This window comes from Geotrypetes seraphini, chromosome 1, assembly GCF_902459505.1.
Source record: "Geotrypetes seraphini chromosome 1, aGeoSer1.1, whole genome shotgun sequence".
Lineage (NCBI taxonomy): Eukaryota > Metazoa > Chordata > Amphibia > Gymnophiona > Dermophiidae > Geotrypetes > Geotrypetes seraphini.
Genome location: NC_047084.1, coordinates 460,110,023 through 460,128,861, shown reverse-complemented (window position 1 = coordinate 460,128,861; position 18,839 = coordinate 460,110,023). Strand labels below are relative to the sequence as shown.

Genomic DNA, 18,839 nt, shown 5'->3' with positions numbered 1-18,839 from the left:
AGAAATCTGTTTTATGCTACTCCGGAAAGGTCCTCCAGCGTCATCCCTATGGTTGTTTCCAACGTGTCACCTGGTTCCTTCGATCTTCCCAAACATGATGTCCTTCTCCAGTGACCTCTCTCTTCTGACGGTGTGACCAAAATAAGACAGTCATAACTTCATTATTTGAGCTTTGAGTGAAATAGCCAGTTTGATCTCTTCCAAAATCGATTTGTTAGTTCTTCTGGTGGTCCACGGCATGCTAAAATCTATACATTACCATATTAAAAAAGAGTTTTGATGTTTAAAGACAACAACCATTCTTTATCAAAGGACAAGGCAAATGTAACCAACAAAGTGGCACATTGAACTACTTCTGATTCAGGTGTGTATTCAGATTAGAGACATCTAAAAGTGCCATTTCTTGCGTAGCATCTAATTGCTGATCCATAGCAATTCTTCTTGAAGAAAGTAGAAATGGGTGGTATTCAGTCCAGTAGCAAATTCAAAATTTCTTTTAAATAGAAAAAAAAAAGTTCTTTAGCAGAAATAGCTCGTAATCGCGAAAAATTTAGAATTACCATTATTTTTTTTAGATTTATTAACTGCCTTTTCATGAAGAGATTCACCCATAGCAGTTTACAATTCATTGGAAAGTAATCAGGTACTCTTAAGTATTTTCCTGATCTGTCCTGGCAGACTCATAATCTAACCCTTAAGTTATTACTTCTAACAGTATTATTCAAGGATTCAAAATTTAATTTTAAGCAGACATCTTTCAATAAAGCTTTTTTTTTTTTGTTTTTACCGCAGTAACCTTTTCTTCAACCTTCTCCAACCAACCAGAAAGTTGAATAATATCAGTTTTATTTTTATCTACCTTCTTCTCAAGCTCTTGAATAGTACGTTCCATATTAGTATATTGAGCAATCAAAGTCTTACCCACATCCAAAATAGCTTTCCAAATTGATTCCAAAGTAAACACCTCAGGCTGAGAGAGTTCAAAAGTTTGAGGCATAGCAGTAGAAAACAATTGCTATGAAGCAGGAAGGCCTTGCTCCTTATTCAAACCAACAGGCAACAGAGTGTCTCAGAAACCAACCTAGAGAATGACACGAGGGACAAATGTGTCCCCATCCCGCAGGATCTATCTTTATCCCCGACCTGTCCCTGTGAGTTCTGTCCCTGTCCCATCCCTGCAAGCTCTGTCCTCATCTGTACAAGCCTCAAACACTTGTTTTTTCAGTTCAAAATTTTTTTATTGAGTTTAGTATATAAAGTACAATAAATGTTAACAAGGCAAAAAACATGCCGTACCAATGCAAAGAGTCACAAAATATTATCTATATAATGTAATTCAGCAGGCAGACCCATGCCTATCTAGGAGGAGGAAAGTAGCAGCACAACATGCAGCCAAAAGTACATGTAATATCCAAAACCGAGACACACCGGAGCTACACACCTATAGAAACACTGGGAGTGAGCCATAAAGTAAGAGCCAGGTTTAAATGATGATATCCATGGTAAAAAGCTAGTGGTCAAGATCGATGGCGTTATACGATTAGGGACCCAGCCTTGAAAACACGTTCTTATCGCAAAACATGTTGGCACAAAAAGTCCCTACAACAACCACACAATTAAAGCTTAGTCTTTTTGACTAAATATTTCTTAAAACGTTAGCACTTTAGAACATTTAAATAATTAACTTATATGCAGTTTATAAAAAAATATTATGAATTATAATACAAATTGATCCAGGGAAGATTTTGCACATCAAGCTTAACGTTATGATAAAGTTTGAACTTGGAGTGGTGCATCTGAGGATCAATTAAGCATTTCTGGAGGCTTGGTTCTGAATTGAATCTGGCTTGGTTGTTATCTTTATTGAATGAATGCTTTATAAAGATTGAGTGCGATTACTGATGATATCCATGTTTCAGCACATGAACTGAATGTTGTCAGCCTGTGTTGCAATAGAAGTTAACCGAACTCCATATTTTAGTATAGGAACTCATGGCCTTATGTTTTTCTGCTATAACACTTTCATATTTTACTGTAAGGCCTAGCGTATTCCACCATATGTTGTAATTCACCTTAGACCTGTCTTTCCAGCAATGTAGGATGTTTTTAAAGACTAAAAATATCAATATGTTGAGCAGTCTCACATTATGATCATTATGAACACTTTAACATAAGTGTCGTTAGGAATCCCTAGGCATTGGATGGCGCCTCCACTTGGGCGTCGCTAGATTTCCTACGAGTTTGGCGCCGAACTCTTAAATTGCTTAATTTTATTTTATTTTTTTTTACTGAAAACCGGCATGGTCAAGTAAAAAAAAAATTAAGTTTGGCACAGATCCCAAACTTAGGCATCACTAGGTGGCTGGGATTAGGGCACCTGAATATGGCCATAAGGGTTTCAAAGTTAATTGAGAAGGTGTGCAAGACTGAAGATTTTCCTAGGGAGCCCGATCCCCTTGCACCAGCCCTGGATCAGATTTGACCAAGCACAGAACAGAGGGGGCAATTCTCTAACCAGGTACCACAATGTAGTTGTCATGATGCCAAGTGCATCTCTAAGAGCATCTAGGCGCCAACATACCACTATTATTCAACAAGTGAAAGTTCATAGTTTATTTAAAATTTGATTACACGCCTATCAAAAATTCTAGGTGAAAGTACAATACACTTCCCCCTCCATATTTGCAGGGGTTAGGGGCAGAGCCGGCCCGCGAATATGGAAAAACTGCAAATAATATTCATGCCGGTTCTGCCCTTATCCCACAATTTCCCTGGCTATTTTTAGCCCTGTAAGCCCCCCCCCCTTAAGCCTTACCTGGTGGTCTAGCGGGTTTTCAGGCAGGAGCGATCTTCCCACACTCCTGTCCCGTGCAGATCGCTCACAGGAAATGGCTGCCTTGAGCTCCCGTAGTCTCTCGAGCCATTTCCTGTGAGCGATCTGCACGGGGCAAGAGTGTGGGAAGATCGCTCCTGCCTGAAAACCCGCTAGACCACCAGATAAGGCTTAAGGGGGGAGGGGCTTACAGGGCTAAAAATAGCCTGAAAAATGAAAAAAAAAAAATTCTGGTCAAAAATCGTGAATAACCGAATCTGTAGATATGGAATTCGCGAATATGGAGGGGGACGTGTATTAATAAAAATAAGGGGTACAATAGTTTAAAACACAGATATCTACAAACTAAGGACAAACCATACAGATTATACATGGAAAGGGGGAAGGAACTACAATTAAGTTATGAAAGAAACATATAAGGAACAAACACAAGGAATGGGAAAATGCATATTATGCTGCTGTATTTCTGTTAAAAGAAAGAAGAGAGACTGAACAAGGCGAGTAGCAAATACGTAGAGGGTACCTGGCATCAGCACACTCATTTAGGGGTCCTCTTATTAAGGCACGCTAAATGCTAAGGCGCCCATAGAATATAGTGGATGCGTTAGCATTTAGCGCAAGCAAACTTTTGCACACGCCATAATCAGTGTTAAGAGGCATGCCAATTGATTCATCATTCAAAAGCGTCCAATTTCCAAAATAGAGTGTCAACGTCCCGAGACAAACAGCAGGAAACTGAATGATTTATTATCCAAGAATGCTGTTGGACCCTTGATGCAGGCACTATACACCGAAACACGGCTCGTGTCGGGTCAAAGATCTGTCCCTGTTTGTTGAGGCCCATTGTGCCGTTTTCCTTGTTACACATCTTCGGGCACCATTTATTGAATTCCCTCCCGACTCAATTTTCAGCACTTGCACAAGCAAGACTCACGTAACTGCACGTGCCTCATTACAGACTTGCCCTAGAAGCGATCACAAATTAGAAATAGAAACGTATAGCTGAAAACCAAACTCTATCCAGACTCTACATGCAGTAGAAACTGGAGGAATAGAAACAGAGATTAATTTCCTCCTGTACTGTGCAAAATGTAAAGACATCAGAGCTGCACATTTTGCAAGCTGACAGAGAAAATCAAAGACTTTTCACAAAAGAATGAAGCATGAGAAAAAAAATGTATAATCCTGGGGGAAAGGAGAAACAGCAGCAAAATATATTGTATTCTGCCAACTGGCCAGGAACAATTTAAACCGATAATGCTGAGCATCACCAGAGAGTTGTATTCCTCATTTCCTCATCATTAAGTCTTTCCTTCAACCACTTTATTATGTGAGCAACACATCTACAAACTGCCATGCCAATAAAGTTTCTAGAATTCAGTGGTGAGAGACAGGGGACCTTATTCAAGATAGAATCTTTCTATAAGCACAAAACTGAGATGTTTTTTAAGGCCCACAGGGGGGAGGGGGAGAGAATGTAACCAGTCTTGTAGACAAGCAGGATTGTTATGAGGGGAAGCAGGGTCTGCATGTTGGATTTCCTTTTGGCGGTCTAGAAGTTTAATCACCTGGAACTAGAACAGAGTTCAGGAGAACAGTAGCAATTGTTCGATATATCCACGGCCAGTTTTAACTGTTTGTGAGTCCTTTGGGCAAATATTTGAGGATGGGCCCCCATGCTGTGCTGTCCCATAAGCCTCTCTGGGGCCTAGTTTGCCACAGCCACGAAAAGGAGAATCCCCTGTTCCTTTCAGGACTCAAGTCAGCAGTGGAGCAGTGGGACACATACACAATTTGTATCTATAGACTGGATGTATTTATATATTAATGGGGGAGGGGGGGAGATGGGATAGTGCCACAAGTCATAGATAAGAATGAAGGCCTGACTCTTGATCCTATTCTGTGTTTGTCTATAAGGAAAAGGTTTTGTAATCAGGCCCTAGAAAAGGAGTGAAAAAGGATGGCAAATGCTTTGGTCTAAAGTCATAGCAGAAGTTATAACTGCAGTGAGGGTGGGGGGGACTGGGAAATAGACGGTCGGGAGGGCATCTGCGCACGCATGGATGCAACATGGTGACATCATGCGCATGCGTGCAATGGCCATCATGTCACACCTGTGCAGGCGCAGATGCCCTCCCGACGCGGCTTCTGAGCAAGAAAACAGGTTGAGGGGGTGGGGCTAGTGGCGTGGTCAGGGGTCCGGATTTTACGTGAATAAAATCTGGTAAACCTACCTAGGGGAATACAGGAGCTGGCCAAACTCCTGTGTATGACTGTACTTTTAAGGATACCTAATTGATCACTAACCCAGTTTCCGTGGCAATTATAACAGTTTAGATTAAAATTTTAGTACCCCTTACCTTTCATTTTTTCCTTAATTGTTCTTATAATCTCAACTTATTGTAGTTCTACCCTTTTCCTTTCGTGTCAGTTTGATTTGCGAGACTTTGTACTTGTCTTTACTGGATATTAATTAACTATTAATTGTGATGTGTCTGTATTACCCTGTTTTTGCTTTTTATTGTTGTAAAGCCGCTTTGTAATTTTGGAAAGGCGGGCTAACAAGTTGTTAATAAACTTGAAACACTGCTGCATCACGAAACGCCTGCTTCTTGGGCCACTGGAGAGCCAGAATAGAAAGTGCACTGGGACTGGCTATGCCGACCTGCAGCTTGTTCCTAGCATGCAATCAGGTCTACAGAGCCGACAGCTGGAAGAGCTCTTTAACGGAGGGGGTAAGGACAAGGAAGAGTGAAGGCCACAGCTGTAGAGTTGGAGCCCCGGCCCATATGACTGCCAGCTAAAGCAGCTTAGGTAGGAGAAACTGAACAAGCCATGCCCCTTACCTGTTTTATTTTGTGGGAGAGAGAGAGATTTAATTACTACTTAAATTATTTGGGGAGTAATTTCAGAAAAGTTCTTCAATGGGTCAAACCGTTTTACATGCAGAAGAGGTCGTGGGTTGAAACCCTGCACTGCTCCCTGTGACCCTGGACAAGTCAATTAATCCTCCACTGCTCCAGGTACATTGTAGACTGTGAACCCACTGAGACAAACAGGGAAAATGCTCGAAGTGCCTATATGTAAAACTGCTTTGAGTGTGGTTGTATAACTACAAAATGGTAGTATACAAGTCACAATCCCTTTCAAATAATTATAGACTCGATTCTATAAATGGTGCCCAAATTTAGTCGCTGATAAAAAATTAGTGCCAAGCACTATTCTATAAACAGCACTCAGAGTTGGGCACAGTTCATAGAACAGCATTTGGGTGCTAGAATCAAGTAGAACCTGGTGTAAATTATCACGCCTAAATTAGGCGCAGACCTCCCTTATTGCACATAGATTCCAGAAACGCCTCTGATCTGCCCACGTCCCTCTCATGGCTGCACCCCCCTTTTCGGATCTGCGTGAGCTCAGCACCTAAAGATGTGCGCACACATTTTAATGCCAATTAGTGCTGATAATTGATTATTAGAGCCCTAACTGGGCACGCGCCATATCTGTGTGTGTAATTTTGAGTGCCATAAATAGAATAAGGGCATATGTAGTTGTGTATATGAATGCATGAATGATGCTTATATGTGAAGTTCGTAGGTGTTCCCAGGGGCATGGCTGGAGCAAAATGCAAGCAGAGGGGAAGGGAAGGTGATTTGATTGGCTATTAAGTCTGCATGTGATCTTATCAAATGGGCAAAAACATACTTAGAGTAAACACACCTTTATATATGTTTTTTTCTGTTTTTACGAATTTGTACACTGCCTAGAAGGCTGATTGGGTGGTATAAGAAATTTTAAATAAACTTGAAACTTCTTCGGAGGAGTAAATTTGTGTGTTGGTATTTGTGTGCTATTGGGCTGATCTGGGAGCTTGTGTGTAACATGTGCAGCTGCCTGGGGTATGAAACTGGAGTTTTCACATAATCACCCTGTTACCAAAATAATACATAAATAAGAGAAGTAAATTTAACATAAGTAATAAAAAAAATTTTTAAAAACCTTTTCACACAACTAAACTTATTTACATTTGGCAGAGGGAAAAACGAAATGGGGTGAAATGGGGACAGATAAGAGAAGATAGCAGTCGGCCTTCAGCACGGGAGAGCAGGAAACTCCCACATCCCCTCGCTAACAGCTCTCTCACATCTCTTAAGGTTGCTACTGAGGGTCCAAATCATGACCCAAGAAATGAGAAGGAGCAGAAAAGCCCATCTGTCATTTAGAAATTTTAAAAAATGGCTGGTCACCCCTTTGAGAGGAACAGCATCCCTTTAAGTGAATTAAACTCCATAGCCAATTATTATTATTATTTTTTTTTTTTTAATTTATTCAGTTTTCGAGACCGTTCTCCCAGGGGAGCTTAGAACGGTTTACATGCATTTATTCAGGTACTTAAGCAGTTTTCCCTCTCTGTCCTAACCAGTAAAATCACTATTATAGTGGAACCTTTACCTGGTTTGGGAGGGAGGGAGGGAGGAGAATCTTCGGGATTTTTACACAAAATCCACAAGGAACAAGAAAATTTAAACTGCACCTCCCCCCCCCCAATTCATCTGATGAAAAAAAAAACAAAAAACAACTTAAGAAACTGCTCACAGGAGCCAAGAGAAAAGCCCCGGGCAGCCCTGAAGTGAACAGATGGAGCAACACAGCATGAGCAGGCCAAGAATCAATGAGCAGAGAATTGAGCTGTAAAAAACAAAACAAAACACAGAATTTCAAAAGAAAAAAATTAACAGTGGAATGTGCCAGCCTTAAGAGAGACAAATGCAGATTACCACAAGGGATAGACTATACATGTGTGGAATCAGACACATAGTAAACAGCCGCCTCCTGGATGCAAGCAGAGCTTCAAAAGGAGGACTCTCTACTAGAATAGTAAGAGAAGGGGGCACTGAAGAGCAGGAGTGAGGTACATTGGCAGTAGGGTCTCTGTACAAGGATTGCAGGGAGGTTGCTACAGGGGAGGAGTGAGGTGCATTGATAGAGCTGTTTTGGAGGGGGGCTCAGTATTAAAATAGCAGGGAGGAGTGCTATGGAGTAGGAGTGAGGTATATCAGTAGAGCTATGAGGTACAGCACTGTAGCACTATAGAAATAATTAATAGTAGTCATAGTAGTAGAGGGAGGTGGTTTCTGTACTAGAATAGCAGTGGGATGCTGCAGGGCAGGAGTAGGGTGCATTGGCAGTTCTGTTTTAATACTTGAACAAGGAAATGCCATTAGTCCCTCAGCAACATGAATGGTGAACAAAGGAAAGAAAATGAAAGGAATTTAAAAAAAAACAAAACACACACACACACACTCACCACAGCACCAGGCTCCATCCATCTTCTGCTCTTAAGCCACTATAAATCATGACCTCACTTCTGGCCAATCAGCCCAAGCTATTCCCCTGCTGTCACTCCCAGCACACTTTACACACTGCACATTGTCATCACCCAGCTGAACCTTGCAAGTCAAGTACAGGCAAACTTTTAACACTCCCTCCCTCCCCCACAACAAAAACTCATTCTCTTCTATGGAATAAAGTGAGCTCTACAGCTGCTTTATTCTCTCACTGGAAGTGCCTATACCAGAGGGTAACTAACAGAACACGCACCCTATCTTGTTGCCCTCTGCTTTAACTACAGTATCAGTGCAGACCCTCCTCATTCCTCTCCCTCTCTCACCACCATCTGCAGCTGCCCCCTAGCACACATGCATCCTACCATGGTCCGGGCAACTCTGGGTACTACCCACTGCCCTCTCTGTATGAAGTACTTCAAACTAGCTGATGCCAATATGCTTTTGTGAGGTAAAATTCACTGTCCTGACACAGCCCCTGGATTGTGATGTTAGCAAATGAAGTTCAATAGACTGTGTGACATATTTGTGCTCTGCCTCTTCCAGAGAAGGCAACAGTAGGTTTGCTATGGCCTGGGCAATGATATCTGAGAAGCTGCTATCTCTCTCATATGGAAGTAGCACCCAATGCCCCTTCCTCCTCCCACCACACTACCCTGCTTATTAGTCTTCCTTACATCACAGAGGCCAATGTGGACTTGAGCCCACAATTACAAGTGCTGAAGATGTAGTAACCCCTGCACCACACTCTCAGACATCGTATGGTAGAAAATAGCAGCAAGGCAGCCACTGATAGATGCCAGAACTAACCTCGCTGGAAACCCAACACTCCTAGATGAGATCACAATAACCCTCTCAGACAAAGAATCAACAGCAGCAGATAGAACCTGGTCCCTCTTCCCCACTATTCAATGGTCAGACTTCAAACTCTACAAAAAATACAGTCACGCAGCCTGTGACCTAAACCACTGTCCTCCATATCTACTAAAACAGTGTTTTTCAACCTTTTTACACCCGTGGACCGGCAGAAATAAAAGAATTATTTTGTGGACCAGCAAACTACTAGGACTAAAATTTTAAAACCCCGTTTCCGCGAGCTCGGTCACCTCAGTAACTATAGAAAAATAAACAAATATAGTGCAAAATATAGACAGCAGATATAAATTCTCAAAACTGACACGTTTTGATCACTAAATTGAAAATAAAATCATTTTTCCTACCTTTGCTGTCTGGTGATTTCATGAATCTCTGGTTGCGTTTCCTTCTGTCTGTGTATCCTTTCTTTCTTTCATTTCTTTCTTTCTGCACTCAGGCCCAAGAATTGTCCCTTTCTATTCCCTCCCTCTTTCCTTCCTATGTCCTTAGTGCCCTCAGTGCCTCCTTCCCATGTCCTTAGTGTCCCCAGTGTCTCATTCCCATATCCTTAGTGCCCCTTCCCATGTCTTTAGTGCCTCCATTGCCTCCTTCCCATGTCCTTAGTGCCTCCTTCCCATGTCCTTAGTGCCTCCTTCCCATGTCCTTAGTGCCTCCAGTGCCTCCTTCCCATGCCTTTAGTGCCCCTTCCTGTCTTTAGTGTCCCCAGTGCATCCCTCCCATGTCTTTAGTGCCCCAGTGCCTCCTTCCTATGTCCCTCTCATTGCCTTCCACACTTTGTCCTACCCCCACCCCCAAAGCCAGCCTGTCTGCCTGTCTACCTCTCGCCCTCCCTCGCTGGCCAAAGCCAGCCTGCCTACCTCCTTCCCTCCCTGCCGTGCAAAAAGCCTCCCTCCTTCCTTTCCCTGGGTGGGCTGCTATTTTACCGCCCTCCTGCTACTGCTAAAGCCGACACAAAGTCTTCTTTCCGATGTCAATTCTGACGTCGGAGATGACGTTCTGGGTCAGCCAGGCAGCGATTGGCTGGCCCAGAACGTCCTCTCCGACGTCAGAATTGACGTCGGAAAGAAGATTTCCTGTCAGCTTTAGCAGCAGCAGCAGGGCGGTAAGATAGCAGCTGACCCGGAGAAAGGAAGGAGGGAGGCTTTTTTTTTTTTTTGCGCGACAGGTAGGGACAGGAAATGATCGCCCGAAGCTGTCCTGAAGCTGTGTGTGGGGACAACAGAACAGGAGGTCTGAAAACGGGACCTATAGTCACCTTAATCTTGCCAGCCTTGTGCGGGCTGGTAGAAATTTCCTGCGGACCGGCGGTTGAAGAACGCCAGATTCAAATTCCACCCTCTCCTCCTACAATGGACGCAAACAATGCTCACAGGCAGCCTTTTCCCACAAGACCTCAGCGAAATCTTAGTTACCCCAATCCTAAAAGACCCTAAAGGAGCAACAGATCAACCATCCATCTACAGACCCATAGCATCAATACCACTTTATGTCAAAAATATGGAAGGCCTAGTAGCCAAATTCCTCACTGACTATCTAGAAGCCCACAACATACTCTACCATACACAATCTGGCTTCAGAACCAATTATAGCACTGAAACTCAAACACGCGGTCTCAAACACGCGGCCCATGGGCCGCATGCGGCTCTTCAGGTGCTATTTTGCGGCCCGCAGTCTGGACGCGATCAAAACAGCAGTTCTCTTCCCCCTTCCCTTCCTTTTGGAGCAGCAGCGTGTCAGGCCGGCTCAGTCGATCGTTCCGTTCAAAGCTGCTCCTCGTGCTATCCACTCCTGCATCGGAAGCCTCTCTGATGTCACAACATCAGAGAGGCTTCAGAAGCAGGCGCGGATCTCGCGAGGAGCCGCCACCTGCGGCTTTGAACGGAACGATCAACTGAGCCGGCCAGACACGCTGCTGCTCCACAAGGAAGAGAACGGAAGGGGAGGGGAAAGAGAAATGCTTCTGCTGCATAGGAAAGGGGGACCCCAGGGAAATGCTGCTGCTGCTGTACAGGGAAAGGGAGAGGGAGGGAAAGGGGAAGAGAAATGCTGCTTCTGTTGCTGCTGCACCTAATTGGGGAAAGAGAGGGAAGGAAGGAGAAGGAAGACAAGGGAGAGGAGAGGAACAAGAGAAGCCAAGTTCATGGGAGGGAGGGAAGGAAAGGAGATATCAGACCATGAGGGGGAGGGAGAGATGCCAGGGCATGAGGGAAAGGAAGGAGACAGATGCCAGACCAGGGGAAAGGAAGGAAGGAGGGAGAGAAAGGAAGGAAAGAGATGCCAGACCATGGAAATAGGACGGAAGAAGAGAGAGATAGGAAGGGAAGGTAAGACATGGAAATGTAGATTTTGAAAAGAAAGCAGAAAAATTGAACATTAAGTTAATGCCAAAGATGGATGCGAGGCAGAAAGTGAAGATGGAGAGAAAAACAGTCAAAGGACAAGAAGGCCCTGGAAACATAGTTGAAAGCACAGAAAAATAAAGTCACCAGACAACAAAGGTAGGGAAAATGATTTTATTTTCAATATAGTGATTGAAATTTTCAATTTTGAGAAAGGAAAGATATTAAACTTTAAATGTGAGGGCTGCAGAAAAAATAGAGTACTTGGAGGGCTGCAGAAAAAATAGTTAATGTCTTATTAAAGAAATGACAATTTTGCATAAGGTAAAACTCTTTATAGTTTATATATCTTTCCTTTTAACTTAATAATCAACAATGATACATATAATATTCTCTTATCTCCCCCCCACCCCACCCTTATCTATCATATAATCTTAGGTGGCTTCTGAGGCTGAGCGTCCTATACAGAAGCCGTTAAATGTATTTTGCCTTTTTGTTTTGATTTACCTCATATATGGCTGAGCTTTTAATTTCAATGTATGTCCATAGTCTGTTATTGAAACAAACATGGTGGAAGTCAGTGCTTGCCCTGGACTAGTATCATGGAATGTTGCTACTTAGGCCCTTCCCCGGTGCATCCCACAATCAGATGAAGGCGGACCTGTCTTTCCAGCCATCAAAAAAAGGTCGGCAGGGGGTGGGGACAGGTTGCTGTTAAACTTATCGCAGCAGGGAGATCCCTTGCTGCATCTGTAACATGGTTGTCAGTTAGAGCACTGTTCTTCAACCACCGGTCCGTGGACCTGTGCCAGTCCACACAAATTTCCTGCCGGTCCACAGGGTCAGCACATGCATCAGGCCCAAAACAGTGTTCTTCAACCACCGGTCTACGGTGCAATCGATGAGGCGCTATCTTCGAGCCAGCAACCTCTTCCTCACTGATGTGGTGCACAAAGCCACAGGCAGTGGCTCCTATGCGCGTCCTGCGCCTGAACTGGAAGCCTTCTCGCTGACGTTGCAACGTCAGAGGGAAGGCTTCCAGATGAGGCACAGGACACGCAAGGAGCCGCTGCCCGCAGCTTTGTGCACCGCATCAGTGAGGAAGAGGGAGCCGGCCTGAAGATAACACCGGGGGCGGCATAAAATGGCCAGGCAGGAGCAGGCCAGAAGGTAAGGCATAGTATGGAGGGAGGGAGCCAACAAAGGTTGGGAGGAATGCTTTTATTTTTGAATTTAGTGATTGAATTATGTCAATTTTGAGAATTTACATCTGTTGTCAGTGTGCTTTGTGTAGTTTAATTTTGTGGTTAACCATTATGTGTTGTTAAAAAGATTATATTGTGTATCTATGAAAAATGAATGGAAAAATAGTGTTGCAATTAGTACTATTATGGGAGCGGGGTCTGGGATGGAGATTGAGTAGAGATGGGTGGGGTCTGGCCCATGACTTAGCCCAGTGTTCTTCAAACGCCGGTCCACGGACTGTTGCCAGTCCACAGAATAATTCTTTTATTTCTGCCAGTCCATAGGTGTAAAAAGGTCGAAAAACACTGAGTTAGAGAATCAGGTTCTTTTTTAGGCAGGCTTAGGCGCGATTCTGTATAGGATGCCTGTGTGCGATTCTTAAAAGTCGTTTAGGTGGCTTCTGAGACTGGCCACCGGGAAGACAGGCTACTGGGCTAGATGGACCATTGGTCTGACCCAGTAAGGCTATTCTTATGTATATGTTCAAGACCAAAAAGCAAGGTATGGAAATAAATAATTTTACATTTTGATTCTTTCTGATTTTAAAAAAATGAACACATTTTAGTGGGGCCCTAGGCACTGTGCCTTTTGTGCCTAATGGATAAGTCTGCCCCGTTCGCACATTAGCTCTCAAAGCTCAACACACCAGAAAAATCTTCCTTCAAAATCAGATCTCCCTGTCTAATCCTCCAATTAACAGATCACACAGCTCTGAAGCTGCCACGCTGTCCGTGGCTGCCACAAGAAAAAAGCCTGCTCCTCTGACCAAACTGCCCTGAAAACCTCTCAGACAGAACAGGCAAGGAAAAATGGATATTCTTTAAATCAGAAGGTGGGTGTGTGGCATTGTAATGCTTGCTGTTTAGGTTATTTGACAGGACTAAGTGCTCGGCAGGTGGAGATTTATCTCTTATTTTGTGTTAATGAATTGCTGTAGGTAACTCACTGCAGACTTGAGAGAAGCGTGTAATCAAGCATCCTAATTTATAGATGCCTTTTTTGAGCATTAACCTGCTGAAGCTAGTAGCTCTCTTCCCCTTACTTAGCTGAAAGGGCTAGGGGAGAGGGGAGGGGGGACAGACTGCCCTCGGCGCAGTCTTAGTGGGGTCATTGACACCTCTCCATCCCCCACACCACACTTGGCCCTCCCCTTCCCCGTCCTCCGAACCTCTTTAAAATCTTCGCCAGCGTCAGCAACTACTCTAGCCTGGCTCCCTCTGAAATCACTTCTTGATTGCGGGGCCAGGAAGTGACATCAGCAGGAAAGCCCCCGGTGAAGATTTTAAGAGGTTACGGGGGTGGGAAGAGAGGTCACGAGAGTGTGGTGCTGAAGGAGGGGGGTGGGGGGGTAGAGAGGGGGGCATGAGGAGGGCACCACCACCCAGGTGCCTCCTACCCTTGCTACGCCACTGACTGCCGGTCAGCAAGACAAAGGCATGATCTTGATCCTTCCCAATCTCCTAATCCACATGACCATTCAGACGTCAAGACGAGTTTCAAGTTTATTACAATTTGATGAAATGCTAATCATAAATTTTAAGCGTTTAACAATTAAAAAATTAAGATGGGGAACAATTAACATACTTGTTAATGACAAGATGTAACATACATGAAAACAACAGGATAGCAGGGGGAAATACAATTTTAAAAAGAAAAGAGTACAATTAAGGTTAAAAACTAGAGGGCAGTGAGAGAAATCTATTAAAGTTGGATGGGATCAAGACATTCAGGATCGCACTGCATCTTACCCAAAGGTTTTCTATTCCTCCTTTACAATTAACACAACGACGACAAAACTTACACAGCAACAAGACGACCGTGATAAACTCCAAATCAGAAAGAGGGAGGAGACCGATTTTCTCTCCCCTCCCAGCCCACAATTTCCCCACGTTACCTACTACCATTTATTATTTCTAAAGCGCTACCAGACACACATGGCACTGTACAATAAACACACAAGAGACAATCCCTGCTCAAAAGACCTTTACAATTTAATTATGGCATGATACTTAGGTGGGAATTACCAGGGATTTAAGAGGTGCAGGGGGTAGGGTAGTTAGAAGGAATGACAACAGATATGGATGCTTTACAAGTTGGCATGGTTGGTTCCGATCCAGCTGGGACAGGCCACTGTAAAGCAGGCCACGTGCCCCAGACATATAAAACTATCACAACCCCAACAACAAAGAACTGCCTCACTCTGAGCACAACTCTCTCAATTCAATCAATCCCCCATAGGTTACCAGGGCTGCATCTGGGGATTTTCCTGGCACAGGCTACCACTAGCATCCATCACACAGAAGAACAAGCAGATCAAAGTGGCTAGGCAAGCATTTAAGCTCTGGCTGCTATCCGGCAGCTCATGCGCCGCTTCCTCTTAAAATATTCAATAAATGAAAAGGAGAATGTGTGCGCTGAGGATGGCAGAGAATTGTCTGGTGCAGGAGCCCAACTGTTGAGAAACACTTAAAGCCAATATTTCACAGCCTCTTCTATCATCACATATTATAGAATAGTGTCTTCTATGCATCCGGGACCTAGAAGGCCCGATTCTATCTCAAAAGGAGGAGCGTCACCCATCTTACTAACGTAGGAGCACTGCACTGAGGTCCATTTGATGGAGAAACCACAGAAACTACACAAAAGGCCTGAAATTCTGGGTAAGGTGTGGTTTTCCCAGCAGGATGGACATCAGTTTGGCGCTCTTGTAAGATAGGTAATGGGAGAGAAATATGGCAAGAATCACTCCATTCTACATCCGGTCTTGCCAACTACTGCCACACCACGCTTTGGTAGTATCTCCACACCATCAACACACAGGCTACATGTTACTGTCATCCCTCAGGATTCAAGCCTTGGACCCATTTGAGCATATTGGGGAGGCATCCGAGCCCAATGCCTCTCCAAGCAGTGACTCTCCCTCCATCAACCATGCTTCTCTTCCTAACCTGACAGATGTTTCTTTTTATATAAGTAAGTAAGGCCAAAGGGGGAGGGGGGCAGGGATGGAATGGGCTTTCACCAGACTCTCCAATTGCCTTGCCTGCCTAAGGTCACATAGATCTTAAGAAAGTGGGTAAGGGCAGAGATGGGCAGCTTTGTAAGGATGCCATCGATCAAGGTGCAAGGAAGTATCCCCCCCCCACCATCCCACCCCTTTCCATCATGCTGTCATGGATGGGGTTTGGAATGGAGATGCACCAGATGTCACAGAAAATCAGTGAAATCTAATGAACACAGCATCTCTCAAAAAATATATATGTATACATGAACAAATAGAGAAAGCAGGGAGAGTATGGTTCACAAAATTCTTTCCAGCCCCTCTGCATGTGCAAGCCCATCTATCAGTATTACCAGTGTGTGTGTCTGTTTTGTATGTATGGGGGTTGCTGGTATGTCTCATGTGTGTATAGAGTTATATCAGTGCAAGTACACCTGGATGTGTATACATGATGTGGTTGAATGAGTCTGTGCATGCACAGAAATAGAGACGCCAAGGGTAGCCCAACCCAAAAACTGGAGATTTACCACCACTATGCTGGAGATTGACGGCCAATGAGTGACTTTTTTTGATGGGCCCCAGCCATGTTTAAAACCAGTTCTGGTAGAAGCACATTCCAAAAACTGATATATTCTCATCAATAAATAGAAAATAAAAACTATTTTTTATCTTTGCTGCCTGGTCATTTTATTTTTCTTATTATGTTAGTCCTAGTATCTGGTTTCTGCTTTTCTCGTTCTTCTCTTAACTGTCTTGCCAGAGTCTCTTTGTTTATTTGGTACTTCTTTTCTCTCCATGTCCATCATCCATTTCTTTCTGCATTTCTATCTAACTGATCTATCATCACCTGTGTCCTTGCCCCTATCTTCCTGCCATAGTGAGCATATCCCATGTCTATGTTCATATTCTTGCCCTGTCCAACATAACTCTATGTCCCTATGTCTGCCCTTCTCATCCCCCCCCCCCAGTCATGCAGCATATCTCCCTCTTTTCCTTCTCTCCTGTATCCCTCCCCAGACAACATCTCTTCCTCTCTCTGCTCTCTACTCCGAGGGGTCCAGAAAGTGTTTCTCTTTCTTTCCTCGCACCTGTTCTGTCTCCTCTTTGCAGGACCAGCAGCTCTCCCTCTTTCTTCTTTCCATGGAGACCCTGGCACCTCTCTCCTTTCTTGTTCTTCCCATGTCCAGCACCTCTTTCCCTCACCGCATTCCCTCTCTTCCTCATCCACCTCAATGAATCTCTCTTTTCTCTACCTGAATTCCCTGTCCAGCATTTCTCCCTCATTGACTCTGATGCAGCATCGCTCTCCTCTTACCCTCCCATCCAGAACCTCTCTCCTTCTTTGACCCCCTTGCAAAACTGTTCTCCCTCATTCTCACACTCCCCCAGTCCCGTCCAGCACCTATCCCTCATTCTCAAACCCACACCTCTCCCTCATTGTCAGGCTCCCACAGCCCCAGTCAAGCATCTCTTCCTCATTCTTAAACTCCCCACTCCAGCATTCCACCTTTCAACTTGTCTTTAAGGTCACCCACGAAAGGCCCTTCAGCTTCTCTTCTTTAGCATCCTGTCCCCTTCTGACACAATTTCTTGGGGGGAGGAGGGGTTCAGCAGGGTGGGACGCAGTTAAAAGGTGAGAAGTTGTGTCAGAGGGGGCAGGACACCAGAGAAGAAAAGCCACAGGAGACTTTAGGTACAAGTTTGAAGGTAAAATAGGGTGGGGGCAGTTTGAGATTGAGGGAGAGGTACCAGATCACAGATGAGGAGGAGAGGGGGAGAAATGGCAGACCATGGGTATGGGACCAGTCCCTGAATGTGTGTGAAGAAGAGTGCTCAGTGAATTTATGTTTGTGTACTTTAAAATTGTTCGAAATGCTTCTGCCACAGAAATGCACGAGGGCATTTTTTTGGAAGAGGTGCTTCATTTCTTTTACTTCCTTCCCCTCCATATCTACGCATACAGACTCTCACTTGTACAGCACAAGAACCTCTTCCTCCCTTCCTGTGACAGAGATACTTTCCAGTGCTCCACCCCTATTGCCTTCCCATTGGCTGAATCCTACTTACAGTTTAGAGCTGTGGTCTTCAATGCAAGGACCTAGGGGGCCAATAGGTGCCCTTCGAGGACCAGGAGTAGCCCTCATCATACTGGATTTTTGTTTCTGCTACTCTCTGCCTCTCTAACCAAGTTCATGAGAGAAAGAGGGAAGTGGATGGGAGGAAGAAACACATACTTGAAGGCTAAGGCATTTCTCAACAGATTTAGTTAGTTAGTTAGTATATAGAAACATGAAACATGATGGCAGATAAAGGCCCATCCGTAGGGTTACCAAACATCCAGATTTAGCCGAACATGTCCTCTTTTTAGAGGGCCATGTCCAAGCATCCAGACGGCTTTTCAAAACCCCGCACTTTGTCCAGGTTTTGAAAAGCAGATCGTGTTGGGAGGGGCAACGTGGTGACGTCATGCGCGCATGACCTTCCAACCAAGATGAGCAGACTGAGAAGGGCGAGGCCAAGGGCAAGACTGGGACGTGGCGTGAGCATAACGAGTCTATGGGTCCATCCACAGTAACCATAATCTCTTTCTCTCTTTCTGAAAGATCCCACGTGCCTCATAGAAAGATGGTGGTAAAGGCCAAATGGCCCATCTAATTGAAGTTTTTTGAATGTGGCCTTATTTGATTACAGTTATGAAGAGAATGCATTTAGAAATGTTCACCTTCTTCAGAATTCGCCCAATACCAGTTTGAAGGTGGGTTGTTGGGGTATATGTCATTGAAACACCCTGGTCAGCAGTGTTGTGACCTCACATGGGGAGATATTTGGTGGTTTCCTTTAGTTCACTGGATCCAAAGTGGCTCCAACTTAAAAAAGTTAGTGAAGACCATTGGTCTAGACAGAGAGGTAAAAAGCAGGGTGGATAACTATCAAAAATTTGTTGTTGGGTGTGTTTTTTGTTGTTGTTGGGTTTTTTTTTTTTTTTAAATAAAATGCTTTCTTGAAGAAAAATCTATCTAAAGAGAGTTTTCTATTTAAGATATATTACAGTCCAAAAGTTAATCATGAAATTAGGATTAGTTTTTAATTATGTAGCATTAGGCTATATATTCATGCAATGTTTAACATTTTTTGGTAAATGAATTCCATTAATCTATTCATAATGTCACAGGCATGATTTAAATCAAGTCTTTTTAACT

At 44.0% G+C, this 18,839-nt stretch overlaps 1 protein-coding gene across 4 annotated transcripts in view; it reads right to left on the bottom strand.

The window, feature by feature from the left end:
* PLXNA3 (plexin A3) overlaps positions 1–18,839 on the bottom strand; it is a 479,210-nt gene that overhangs the window by 298,428 nt on the left and 161,943 nt on the right. The window contains exon 6 of one of the 4 annotated variants that reach the window (XM_033922843.1): positions 407–493. The exons of the other annotated variants lie outside the window; for them this stretch is intronic. Coding sequence (XP_033778734.1) covers positions 415–493 — 79 coding nt within the window. The 3' untranslated portion in view covers positions 407–414. Of the gene's footprint in view, positions 1–406; positions 494–18,839 lie in introns of those variants that run through there. 4 annotated transcript variants of the gene reach the window in all.